The sequence below is a fragment of the Pogona vitticeps genome, chromosome 3 (genome assembly GCF_051106095.1).
Source record: "Pogona vitticeps strain Pit_001003342236 chromosome 3, PviZW2.1, whole genome shotgun sequence".
Taxonomy (NCBI): domain Eukaryota; kingdom Metazoa; phylum Chordata; class Lepidosauria; order Squamata; family Agamidae; genus Pogona; species Pogona vitticeps.
This window is the reverse complement of record NC_135785.1, coordinates 218,645,583-218,659,731: the sequence shown is the minus strand read 5'-3', so window position 1 is coordinate 218,659,731 and position 14,149 is coordinate 218,645,583. Positions and strand designations below refer to the sequence as shown.

Sequence of the window (14,149 nt, the reverse complement as noted above, 5' to 3'; positions counted from 1 at the left end):
AGCTTATTAACCAAACGCTCCACCTCTGCCTCTCTGTACTGCTTCAATAACTCATCATCAATGTTCTGATTATGAATAGATTGAGTGTGACAAGCAACAAAATCTGCAAACATCATTGTTAACTTATCCACTTGTGATAGACTCTTGTTAGGATCAGGACCCACAGCACCGGCTGCTGCTGCTGCTGCTGCCCCTGCTGTCCCATCAGAAATGCCTCTGCCTGGCACTCCCCTCCCTACTGGAGTGCTGGCACCCGCCATTTCCTCTGCCTGATCCATCTGTTGCAACTTAGTCCAAGTCTGATCTGAATCAGATCTAAGTAGATCCTGGACGTCCTGTTCTGGGAGTTTAGCCATTATATCTCCCTTTTGTAATTCCCTTCTCAGTTGTGAAGAATCATAAGTAATCCTTTGCCTAGCACCACTTGGAGTCAAGACGTCCTGTTCAAGAGCCTCCAAAAGCTCTTGGTGCCAGGGCTTCGTATCTGTACTAACCAATTTAGCAGATGCACTACCAATTTTAACTTTTCTCTGAGTCACAAACAGCTCTCCAGGCAATTCCAAAAATTCTTCTGCTGCTAAGTGTTGCTCCATATAAGCTGCATCCAAAGCAAACGCCAAACTGACCCAAAAGGAAAAATCTCTCTCTGCCCATGTAGCCGAAACTGTAGGGCGAGAGCAAAGCCATAAAACACTCTGGCAGGAACAGCCCTAAACTGGAGCTTCAGAAGGGCGACCGTTTACTTGCATGAAAATGCCCACTCATTAAACAACCCAATTAAACAGATTCTACTGTCTGTTAAAACCTAAGCGTTGTTTCTTATCAGACCTCACTGCAGCTAAGTCTTTCCGTAAGATCCTTAGCTGGAAAGAGAAAAGCAATTTGGCTAATTTACAGCCTGACAGCATGCACGCACTCCCTCAGCCAAGGCTTCCGGAAGAACGCCTGCAGCTTCAGTTACAAAGCAAGCACCATAAATCCATAAATCACACTAAAGCACGTGTTTCATCCCACCGCTGCCACCATGTAAGCAGCCCCGTATCTCCAAAGAGATTTATGGGGGTGCTGGAAATTGGGACGAGTAAGAAAACCAGACAAACCTCTAACTGCTGAGCAGAGCCAATTGAACTCAGCCAAGTTCTGTCTAAATTTTCTTACTCAGAGGCCAATCTCCTTATTAAGAAAGCAACACAGTCATAACCATGTGATATACTCAGAATGATTTGGCTCTGAAAGTTTGGTAGCAAACCCACGTGGCCAATTAGACATTCAGCTAGTCTGCTCAAGAAACAATGCTTCCAGATAGAAATCAATCATTACTGTTTTATTAAAAAGAATTACTTTAGAAAAGGTTTCAGTTGATAGTAAATTAAGTCAGTAGGTACATTTTCATTCAAGACCAACGGAACACATCACTCCCCCACTCCAGCTAAAAAAATAAAGAAATGAAACTATGCTAACTAACAAAAAGCATAAATCATCCATCTCACGTGTCTTGGGTCTTCAAAGGCTGATGCTAGATGAAAACCAGTCCATTATGGGAAAAGCACGTGTCTGCCCCTTTCTCAGGCAAACTCCATCTTTCTTCTTCTCCTCCTCTCTCTTCTTCTTCCCAGAATGCCTCCTGGGCCTTGTTGTCCCACCTAACTTTCTCAGGGAGCTTCAGTTGTTATCATTCTTTGTGGCAGAATTATTTTGACTACGAAACTCTCTGCTCTCTGCTCATCTTAGCAACGAGATAACCAGAGAGCGAAGCTTCTCTGAAACAGCATATAAAACTTTCCTACTACAGAACAGACTTTAAATCAAAATGGATGCTATTGGGACAATCTTAGTACTACATATCCCATTCTAATACACATAAAAACACAAATCATCACACCTGTCACCCAACAGATGTTACTGGATCACGGTTCCCATCATCCTTAACAACTGTCCATTTTGTTTGAACTGATGGGAGTCAGTCCAACAATGTCTTAATGTCCTATGTTAGACTGAAGAAGGCATTGCCTTCTATGTGTCAGAGTTCTATGTGTCTCTTCCCTTGTGTTCTTAAAAGAAAAAAGAAAAAAGGAAGGAGATGTAGCTTCAGGAGGTTTGAAAACAAAAGCAGAAAAGAGGCGCTTCCCCCCCCCTTGCTTTTTTGTTCACATTTTCAGCTTACTGTGGCTACTTTTCATTTGTAGAGTAACCAATGGGAAAACCATGGAAAGAAAGAAAAAACTGTGCATAATTATTAGCTGTTTTTTTAAAAAAATACAAAGGCTTATAAATGCTTACGTGCTTCTTGCTTAAAAGAGAATTTTTAAATTCTGAAGGAAATTTTGCATTTTGTACTCAAAAGCCATGTTCTGTAGTTTGTACCTTGACTTAATCCCCTGAGTGAAGATTTCTGATAATAAGTTCATATAATAAATAAGAACCATGTATAACCATCATTAGCTATGATGAAATAAGCATTGAAGAACAGCTGTTGCCTTCTCCCAGCCATCAAATCTGAATGGTTGGAAAAATGACTCCACTGAGATTAGATAGAGTAGCATTTGCTTAAGCCAGTATGTGGATCACAGCAAATTTATAGCAGGTCAGCTTGGCAAATGGTGTCCATGCCTACACCTGTACTATTTAGCACAGTAATACGTACTGCTTGAGCTAGCCAATCTAAAAATAGGCACACATTTCTATGACCAAATGAAATAGTTTGTAACTATTATAAATACATTTCCTAGATATAATGCAACAGTGTGTGTGTGTGTGTTGTCTGTATGAAGCCTGTGTGTATAGTACTTATAATTCTGAGTTTAAATGATATATCACAATTTTATTTAATCACAGCTTATATGAATCGCCTCTTGAAGAGGCATTTTGTGTTATGCTATCATTCAAACTGTTGTAAACTGCCCACTGCCCAGAGACCTTTGGGTAGTGTGGGCGGCATATAAGATGGATGGATGGATGGATGGATGGATGGATGGATGGATGGATGGATGGATGGATGGATGGATGGATAGATAGATAGATAGATAGATAGATAGATAGATAGATAGATAGATAGATAGATAGATAGATAGATAGATAGATAGATAGATAGATAGATAGATAGATAGATAGATAGATAGATAAAAGCAGCAATATGTGTCATCTTTGCTTCCCAATCAAAGATTTCCAAATCAGGAAGAATGCTAATTTGGAAATCTTCCTTCCTTGCCACATCATTCCCCTACCAAAAAATCAGAATGGCTAGATTGTATTACTAGATTGTATTACTTGAAATATGGAAAATATGAAAATATCTGGAAAAAGTAGAAAGCAAGAATGAAAAGACAGGATCTAGAAGGATGAAATGCAGCAGAGTTAAGTCAGGGAATTAGACTGTTTGATGTACTTTATGATGTGTTGATTTTGAAGTCCACCTTAAATATTACAGAGCTTGGCAAAGAGCATTTAACTATGATAATAACCTATACATTAATGTAGTGTTTCAGAGTTCCATACCATATGTATCAGTCTAATCTGCATGCCTGTTCTGCTAGAAACAGAAGTGCTATATGTTCAACGCAGTTCGCAGGGTGTGTATGGAGGTTAGAAATATAATGCCCACTCAGGAACATTGCAAGGGAAAAGGATTTGCATCCATACAAGGCCTATTAAATAGGCACTGGATAGCAAGAAGAATACACGTGGACATTTCTGGCCCAAACTGCCATCAAAATGTCTTTATCCCATCTAACTCTGGTAGTTTAGCAGTGATAAACCGACTTCTTTGAGTCTGTATCTATATAGTTAAACCTCTGCTTATCTACATTCCTAAAATAGTTGAAAAAGCAAACGAATCTGTTCAGGGCAAATTAAGTGTACAGTGTTCAAAAGAGATTTTCACCAAGGTAAAGAACAGCAAAGTTGCCTGCACAAGTCACTAGATGTAAGAGATAGCTGGCTGGAACGTTCAAGCTCTTAAGCAAGGAAGGCTTTGTCCGATACTGTTGGAGCTAGTCGAAAGTCGATTGCATTATAAGATATGGGTTAGGGTTTAAAGAATTAGTCCATGGATGGTATCCAGGGTAATTTGGTGCAAGCAGCTGTGCAACATAGATTGCATGCTTGCAAGGTTGCTTCTGCTACTGCAGTGCTGCAATCTATCATAACAATGCAAACAGGGATTTTTCAGGCTAATAGCATGATGTTGGACTTAGGCTGATATCTCCAGGAACTGAGGAGGCAGCACACCAGATAGGAATCCTAGATGCCCTCCATAGCCTTGTTGCTGTTAAAAGTGCACATAAATTAATTTGGAACAATTCCATCAAAGCAGAAGGAAATGATTCAATAGTAAGTAATTTCAGGAGTGTTGCCATTTCCCCCTCCTTTGAGTTCGGGAACTTCAGCACAATCTTGGGTTTCACAGCAATATTTCATTCTGATTTAAGATGGGGGCAGATAATAGTTTTATCTCTTCAATTTTCCTTGTTTAATTGTTCTTAATGACTATTATTAGATTCATCTGTTTGGTAAATAATGAGTCCAAAAGATGAGCTACATTTTTCATCCTTTTAAAATAGTTTATTGCAGGCAATAACCTTTTATCTTACATTTTGCAGTGGTGTGTGTTACATAACAGCACTGATGTTACCTGTCTGTCATGGGTTTGGAGGGAAAGTTCCATCCTATGGGGAGTGGAAGGCGGGACATCAGGAGGAGGGGCTGTACTGTATAAATATGTGATGCCTGTGTGGTGAAGAGGAGATGCTGAGACAAACACTGAGAGACACTGGGAGGGACGAAGCAGCAGCTGGGGAAGAAGAAGCTGTTGTGGGAGTCTGTGTGTCAGACAGGGTACTACTGTGTGTCAGAGTACCAACCTGAAAGGTTCAGGGGTCTGTGGGTTAGCCAGAACTGATGGGTTCAGGGTCTGTGCTTTAAGTTAAAGGTTCTAGGTGAACCAAACTGTATGCTTGTGTGTGTGAGAATAAGCCACGTTACCTTATTTTATTCACCTGATTGTTTTATTTACCCTGTTTGTATTTAAAATAAACCTTATTCTTTTGTTGTTTAAAAATCCATCCCTGGTCTGTGTGACTTATTATAGGGAATGGTTGGTGGCAGCTTAGTAACTGTGTGATAGATCCCAGTAGGTCTGGGTTTGTCACATTGATTGGTGTCCAGCGGGTGGGATACGACTGGTCCAGTTGTCCAGCGGTCCAGCAAAGCCTTGGCAAGTGTGCCCAGAGCAAGGGGGGTCTAGTCAGGGACAGTCTGAGGCGCGTAGGTAATCTTCTAGGTGTACCTCACGGGGAGGTGCGCTAGTAGAAGAACGTGCCAACTGGGGAGACTTAGATTAAGGTGCTCTGAGGCAGCCTGATTTTGGCGGGAAAACGCTGAGGCAAAACTGCGTAGCAACAGTGAGCTAGCTTGCCAGCTGAGAGGCCCAGCAGAGGGGGGTAGGCTCTGACTCGATACTGTTGCAAATTTAGTGCTGAAGAACAGCAGCAATCTCTAGGAGAGCTGGTTCTGAGGCAAGAAGGAAAAAAGTGGTCGTTTTATTTTGAGGCTTGACTTTTTAAAGCCGCCTGTTCTGAGGGGGGATTATGCCCTTGACTCGAAGCAAGATAGCAGACATGAGTGAAGTGAAAGACCCCCAGATTGACCAAGGTTCTGAGGATGAATTTGGCTCAGTGCAAGGTGACAGCACAGGAGAGCAAGACCCAGAACTCAGAAAAATACTCATAGCCCAACAGCATGAACTGAGGGTGAGGGAAATGGAGGAAAGGGAAAGAGAGAAACAGCGGCAATTTGAATTAGAGAGAGAGAGAATGGCGTTTGAATTAAAGAGATTGGAACTGATGAACCAGAACAATAATAATAATAGGGATTCTGAGGGGGGCCAACTGTCTAAGGCTGACCTGAAGAAATTCCCTGTGTACCACAAGGGAGATTGTCCCGAGGTGTTCTTTTCCTTAGTGGAAAGAGCGTTTGTGGACTTCTCAGTGAGGGAAACTGAGAAGATGACCATCATGCGGTCTTTAATCAGTGGTAGCCTGGCTGAGGTTTATGCCGAGATGCCTGAGGAACGGATGAAAGATTTCGCAGAGTTTAAAAAACTGGTGTTTGCAAGACATGGGATAAATGCAGAGCAGCTGAGACAAAGGTTCAGGTCCCTCACCAAGAAGCCAGAACAGACTTTTACCCAAGTGGGGGCCCAATTGGTGAGGCTGCTTGAGAAATGGCTGTCGCAGGAGGGAACAGAGACCTATGAACAGCTTAAAGACTTGATAGCCCTGGAACAGTTCTATTCAGTTCTGCATGGGGAATTGAAATTCCAGGTGAGGGAAAGGAAACCGAAATCTGTGGCAGCAGCCGCAGAAATCGCGGATTTTATCTCCCAAATAAGAAAGCCCTTGGGTGAGGGGAAATCTGTAGGTAAACCCAAAGAAACCTACAGCAAGTACTCTCAGGGACCAGGGAAAAGCCAGCAAGGGGGAGGGGCCCATGGTGAAGGGAAGCCCTCAGGCATGAAACCAAGCCCTCAGAATTTGGAGGGAAAACCCAAACAAGAGGAGAGAGAATCAAAATACACCAGAAAATGCTATTTCTGTCAGGGAAAGGGTCATCTGATCTCAGAGTGTGAGAAATTGAAGCAGCTAAAAGGAATGGTGCCTCAGAATTCTAGTGGGACCAAGCCAAAAGCTGTGTTCTGTGTCCAGCAAGAGCAAGGCTCAGTGTCACAGAGGGAGCCTGTTGCCATGGCTACTCAGTCTGGAACAGCTACCTATGCTGAGCAGGCTGAGGAAAATGGTCCTCTTGTGGAGGTAAAGCGCTGCTTGCTGATAAAAACAGATTCTCAGTTGTTTGAGACAGCCGGGGTGGACGTAGGAATACTTGACCGTCAGTATAGGGGGCTGCGGGACACTTGTTCCCAGGTAACCCTGTGCCATCCCGATATCATTCCCCGGGAGTTTATAATCCCAAATGAGAGCATAAAGGTAGCAGGTATTGAGGGGCAGGTAATCTCTCTGCCAGTAGCAGAGGTACCTGTCAACTTTCAAGGCTGGAGGGGAGATTGGCGGATAGCGATTTCATCTACTCTGCCAGCAGCCGTGCTCGTGGGAAATGACCTGGCTGAACATGTGAAAAGGGTGCTAGTGATTACACGCTCACAAGCCACCACGGGGACAGTTCAGGGGGGTAATGATGAGCCAGAGGCGGAAGCAGAGGGGAGTTCAGAAGCTGTGGTGGAAACCTTAACCACAGACAGCAGATTTGGACAGGAGCAGAAGGCAGACGCCACTCTCCAAAAGTGTTTTGAACAGGTGACTGAAGCCCAGCTAACACCTGAAACCCCAGTGAGATTTCTGGAGGAAAAGGGGATTTTATATAGAGAAACCCTGAGGAATATCTCAAAAGGGGGAGATGGGATCAGAAGTCAGCTGGTGGTACCTGAAAAGTATCGCCCCATGATCTTACAAAGGGGTCACTCTGACATGTTTGCTGCGCACTTAGGAGTGAACAAAACACAGCAGAGAATCACACAGAATTTCTACTGGCCTGACATAGGGAAGCAGATCAGGGAGTTCTGTAAACAATGTGATGTGTGTCAAAGGCAGGGGAATAACCGCGACAGGACCAAAGCAAAGTTGTGCCCTTTGCCTGTGATTGACACTCCGTTCAAATGCATAGGGGTGGATATTGTGGGACCTTTGCCCAAGGCCACAAAGAGGGGGAATAGGTTCATTCTAACAATTGTGGACCATGCCACAAGGTATCCTGAAGCCATACCCTTGACAAACATCGAAACTAACACAGTGGCCGATGCTTTGGTGGGGTACATGTCCAGGATGGGATTTGCCTCAGAGATAATCACAGATTTGGGCACATCGTTCACGTCAAAGCTCATGAAACGCTTATGGCAAATCTGTGGAATTAAGCTCAGGGAAGCCACTGCCTATCATCCTGAAAGTGATGGGGTAACTGAGAAGTTCAATGGGACTCTAATGCGCATGATTAGGGCTTTCTTGGCAGAGAATCCAAACAATTGGGACCAGAAGCTGCAATCCCTTTTGGTTGCTTATCGATCAGTGCCACAAGCCAGTACCGGGTTCAGTCCATTTGAACTTTTATTTGGGAAAGGGGTGAAGGGGCCCCTTGATTTGATCGAGCAGGGTTGGGGGCAGATCGCCCAGGGTGACCCACAAGACGTTGTGACTTACATAGACACCTTGATGAATGACCTAAAGCGAAATCTAGAGCTGGCAGCAGAAAACCTGCAAGCGCAGAAGGTCAAACAGAAAACATGGTATGACCGCAAAGCTAGAGAGAGGCACTTTGACCCAGGGGAGGAAGTGCTTTGGCTTAGGCCCTGCAGAGAGAATAAGCTGCAGCTCAAATGGGCAGGACCATATAGGGTCATTTCCAAGATGTCAGACCTGAACTACCTAATAGAGCAAGAGGAGAACCAAGCAAGGAGGGTGGTTCACGTGAATGCCCTAAAACCCTACTACAGAGGGGAACAGAGGGTTTTATTCGCGATAAAAGCAGCTGAGAGTGAGGAAGCTGAATTACCCTTCTGGGAGGGTAGAGGGGAAGTAAAATACAACCCAGAGGAGGTAAAGATCAGTCCTGCACTCACCCAAGACCAGCAGCAAGAATTAAAAATGCTGCTTAGTAAATATCAACAGGTGTTTTCCAACAAGCCGGGGATAGTGAAGGGAGTGATGCATCGGATCCATACAGGGGATGCACCCCCGCAGGCAGTATCCCCATACCGAGTAACGGGACCCTATAGGGACAAGGTGCGGAAGGAGCTGGACGAAATGCTGAGGGAGAACATAATCGTCCCCTCTTCTAGTCCTTGGTCCTCTCCAATAGTCCTTGTGGACAAGCCTGATGGGAGCATTAGGTTTTGTGTTGATTACAGGAAATTAAACCGTGTAACCACTCCTGATGCCTACCCAATGCCCAGGCTAGACAACCTGATTGAAACCATAGGGGGTTGTCGGTTCATCTCATCATTGGACCTGGTAAAGGGATATTGGCAATTAAGAATTGATCCCAGGGATCAAGAAAAAACTGCCTTTTGCAGCCCTTTTGGTCTCTATGAGTTTCGAGTCCTGAGCTTTGGTCTCAGAAATGCACCAGCCACATTCCAAAGGCTGATGGACCAGACCTTGGCAGGGCTCAGTGACTTTACAGTGGCCTACATTGATGACATAGGGATCTTCAGTAATACCTGGGAAGATCACCTGATACACCTGGAGTTAGTGCTGCAGAGGTTAAGTGCAGCAGGGCTAACAGTAAAGGCCAGCAAGTGTCAGCTGGGTAGCCCAGAAATAAAATACTTGGGTCACATGGTAGGGGGAGGAATGATAAAACCCCTGGAGGCCAAAATAGAAGCTGTTCGTGATTGGCCTAGACCCAACACCAAGAAAAAAGTCAAATCATTTCTTGGGTTGGTGGGCTACTACAGAAAGTTCATCCCGAGGTTTAGCGAGATTGCGGCTCCGCTGACCGATCTGACGAGGAAGAAGACTGATGACCGCATCCCGTGGACCAGCGACTGTGAGGCGGCGTTCCAGAGGTTGAAGGAGGCGTTAATCAACTATCCTGTCCTGCGTGCTCCAGACTTCGACCGGGAGTTCATCATCTACACCGATGCGTCTAACAGCGGGGTAGGAGCAGTTCTGTGCCAGGAGGATGAGAATGGTGACCAGCATCCAGTGTCCTACCTGAGTAGGAAACTTCAAAAAGGTGAGAGACATTTGGCAACCGTGGAGAAGGAGTGTTTGGCCATAGTCTACGCGATCCAGAAGGCCAAGCCTTATATCTGGGGAAGACATTTTGTTCTGTGTACTGACCATTCACCATTGCAATGGTTAAAGACAATGAAAACCCACAATAGCAAACTTATGAGGTGGGCTTTGAACTTACAGGACTATGACTTTGAAGTGAAGGTGGTCAGAGGGTCAGTGAACTGTGTTGCTGACGCCTTATCAAGAAGACCTGAAGACTGAAGACGGCGAAAGAACATGGACTATATGTATATAATGAAGACAAAAAGTTAAAATGTACCTGGTTTTAAATTGGTTTGTATTAATAAAGGTAAAATTGATGTAATGCATATGGTAAATGTTTGAAATGCCTATTTGCTATGTTTAACTTGGAGTGTAAGTATATGTAAGTATTATAGGGTATGTATAACTGTTGTTGTATGTTTTATACAGGTTGTTTTTTTGGTGAAAAGCACCTTAGCTTTCCCCCTACAAAACAACTTATAAAGAGGGGAGGTGTTACATAACAGCACTGATGTTACCTGTCTGTCATGGGTTTGGAGGGAAAGTTCCATCCTATGGGGAGTGGAAGGCGGGACATCAGGAGGAGGGGCTGTACTGTATAAATATGTGATGCCTGTGTGGTGAAGAGGAGATGCTGAGACAAACACTGAGAGACACTGGGAGGGACGAAGCAGCAGCTGGGGAAGAAGAAGCTGTTGTGGGAGTCTGTGTGTCAGACAGGGTACTACTGTGTGTCAGAGTACCAACCTGAAAGGTTCAGGGGTCTGTGGGTTAGCCAGAACTGATGGGTTCAGGGTCTGTGCTTTAAGTTAAAGGTTCTAGGTGAACCAAACTGTATGCTTGTGTGTGTGAGAATAAGCCACGTTACCTTATTTTATTCACCTGATTGTTTTATTTACCCTGTTTGTATTTAAAATAAACCTTATTCTTTTGTTGTTTAAAAATCCATCCCTGGTCTGTGTGACTTATTATAGGGAATGGTTGGTGGCAGCTTAGTAACTGTGTGATAGATCCCAGTAGGTCTGGGTTTGTCACAGTGTGTACTTCCTGCTTATTTAAATTTGACTAAGGTTGCTAAAACTATAATAAAAATTGTACGGGAAACTACAAGAGGGTTCAGTTCTGATCAGGTACTAACATTTCCTTTGTACTTCTTTCACCTCTTAATGTCACTAGCTTGTTGAAGCTGCAGACAAATCTGAAGTCAGAAGGGGTACACTGTACACTGGCCTTATGCTACATTTTGCTTAGGCTATAACACTTAACTGTGGGAAAACAAAGCACAGTAAGCTTATGAAATGTGCTTTTCCTCTTGCTCTTCACAAGGAGTTCCACAACAAAGCTTTTGCTTCCACTGTACTGCAGTTTGCCATGTTGTCTAGTGTGATGAACTGAGTTTAATCTTAATTGTTAATATAAACAAGCCAACTTAAAACTATGAAGTTAATTATGGTTAAGAGTTCAGTTGTACTAGCAAATTACAATCAGTTTGAAATGAAGCCGAAGCTTTCAGTGCATGGTATTGTAGCATAGGAAATTGGAAAAGGACTGCATCACTGTGGCTTATTTTCTTCATGCTAATGTATGACTTGCTGTGACATCCAAACATGATTGTGGCGAGCAATAATCCATCTTTCAAGCCACTTCCCATTCCCTGATAATTTTGTGTCTCACACATGTAGACTATAGTCTGGTTTGAGAGATTAACATCAGCATTCTATGTACATGTCTTAAGAAGCAAGTCTCTAAAGTTAGTGCAAGACTAAAGCAAAGGTTTGTGTTACCAGCACATGCTTACTTGGTAACAATGGGATTGATTTCTGAGTAACCGTCTGTAGCAGAGATGGGTAATATTGTATGTGGCCCCTAGGGGCGCAAATATCATTCCCATGTACTCTCATACAAATATATACATATATATTTGACCTGTAAGAACTTTGTGGGGTGGAGGTTGTAGGATTGGGTGTGACTCCAAACATCTGAGAATTACCTACTCCAGTTTTACTGGAATATATTTCTAATGACCATATACTAAACCTGGAATTAATTTATTCGCGAAGGCTTTCACGGCCGGGATCTAATGGTTGTTGTGGGTTTTTCGGGCTCTTTGGCCGTGTTCTGAAGGTTGTTCTTCCTAATGTTTCACCACTCTCTGTGGCTGGCACTCAGTGCTCTGACTCCTGTCCTCTGAAGATGCTGGCCACATAGACTGGCAAAACGTTAGGAAGAACAACCTTTAGAACACAGCCAAAGAGCCCGAAAAACCCACAACAACCACTGGAATTAATTGTTGAACTTCTTAGAAAAAATCTCAGCTACAGTCCAGGCCAGATTTGGGTTCAGATGATTCACTGAAACAATGTTTTGAAAATGTGTTAAATATAGCCAGTCAACCTCCCCTTTTTTTCTTCCGTTTCAACACAGGCATCCAACATCAAGACAAAACTAAGGAGGCGGCATGGTTCTGACCTACCTATGACTCCAGTGTTAAGACCTCTCACTCTTGTGAAGGGGATCCCCTGCTTCTTCACAATGGCACCACACATTGGGCCTTTGTCTCTGGAAGGCCATTTCTAAATCACAAGATACTGAAAGAGAGAGAGAGAGAAAGAGCGAAGGGAAGCCAGACACTTTCTACTGCATATGTTTGTCATCTGAGCCTTCTGCAGCATTTCTGCAAGCTAACTTTAACAGTGTTTTGCTTGGTTGTGTGTTGTCTGTACTAATGCACAGCCTTAAATATCAGGAGAGACATAGCCTTAAATTGTAGGCATTTTTCAGGAATACAGTTTTTGTAGCTCTTTTGTGCATCTATTTTTTGTAGAAATACAGAAAGTCTGCATAAGCATTGATGGGCTATTTTAGAAAAAAGTATTTTTTAAAATTTAAAGTTTAAAAATGTTTATGTTCTGTTTAAAGAACTTGCTAGCAGAGACGCACTGGTAAAATGTTGAAATGCGTGGTTTTCAGATGTCTAATGTGCTTGTATGAGGTTTTGCTGTCGTCTGAAGTAGCTTGTCATGATCAGATGCTTCAGTCCTTCATATAACAGTCCCACAAGATCTTGAATGTACTTTGCCTTTCGCTTAAGTTAGCATTTAAATATAAAATATTTTCCATGGCAGTGTTGTATCAATGAAAAATGATTATTTGTTTTGTTGTTTTTGAGAACAGCTTTGAGCTGGGCAGCTGATGATAAAATGTGTGTTGAAACAACAAGGTTTCATTCCCTATTTCCAGCTGAAATTGTAAGTGCAACATCATCTTGAGCCTTTAAATTGACTTCAGTAGTTGAAGTGCACACTGCCTTACTTTATTCTTTATACCACTACAGCTTTTATAACCCCCCTACAACATCTTATTTGAACTACAGAGAGGAACTTCAGCTGTATCCAAGTGTCTGTGCATTTATAGTCAGAGCTTGAAAATGGACATGCTGGCTGGAAGATTCAGAGAGTTGTAGTTCAAGAAAATAAATATTCCAAGCTCTGAAGAGAAGACTCCCATTCTGGATCACAAACTGTTTTGGAAGGTCCCTTCTCACCCAGTTTTTCTGACTCGGAAAAACACACAGTGTTAACTTATGGTGTTTGTATAATATAGTAAAAAGAACTATAGATTCTCAGAGAAAGCAGCATCCTTTGGTAAGTGCAAGCATGAACACATGACTGATACGCTTCTGCCAAACTACTAATTCTGGGAATATGATCTGTGCATTGCTAAGTCCTGTTATAATGTAGTTCTATAGATGTCTGTTTAGAAGACCTTTACATAGACTGAATACAGACTGCAGACTCCATCCTGTCCTGTGAACTGCTATGTTAGTAGCTTATACTAACAAGATATTAATTGCAGATCAGTTGGGGCTAACAAAAATATATCAAGGACAGTAATCAGGACAGTAATCACGTAGCTCAATACACAGTATTCCTGGTTTAAGAAATACATTTCTAAGTGGACCATTAATACACTTGAAAAAAGTGCAATGCAAATCTGCAGTTGGAGAGTATTTTTCAGATGTCCATAGGAATGGTGCCTGCATTCTGCATCAGGCCTTCTTTTTGTGGAAACTTTGTATATTCTAAAAAAAAGATCAGTACTATTAAATACTGGAATAAAGCTACTCATTTTCTGTAATCAGTTTTCATCTTATAGTTAATTGAACACCTTCTCTCTCATTTCCCTGTACAATGATTTGAGAAAGTATGTGGCAAAACTAGATTAATTTGCAGGCCCTTAATTTGACATGACATTTAGAGCATTGCTAAAATGGACTCCATTCGTAAATTCTTCATCAATTTCAGGTCTAAAGTTGGGTCTGTAACATATTGATAGCCTCCATTGATTCTTACACATTAGAAGGA

At 42.7% G+C, this 14,149-nt stretch overlaps 1 protein-coding gene across 2 annotated transcripts in view; it reads left to right on the top strand.

The window, feature by feature from the left end:
• VGLL3 (vestigial like family member 3) overlaps positions 1-13,922 on the top strand; it is a 40,789-nt gene extending 26,867 nt beyond the window's left edge. For both annotated transcript variants that reach the window (XM_072994012.2, XM_072994015.2), the window contains exon 4: positions 12,210-13,922. In XM_072994012.2, the coding sequence (XP_072850113.2) occupies positions 12,210-12,253 (44 nt within the window). In that variant the 3' untranslated portion in view covers positions 12,254-13,922. The remainder of the gene's footprint in view (positions 1-12,209) is intronic.
• The last annotated feature ends 227 nt before the right edge of the window (positions 13,923-14,149 follow it).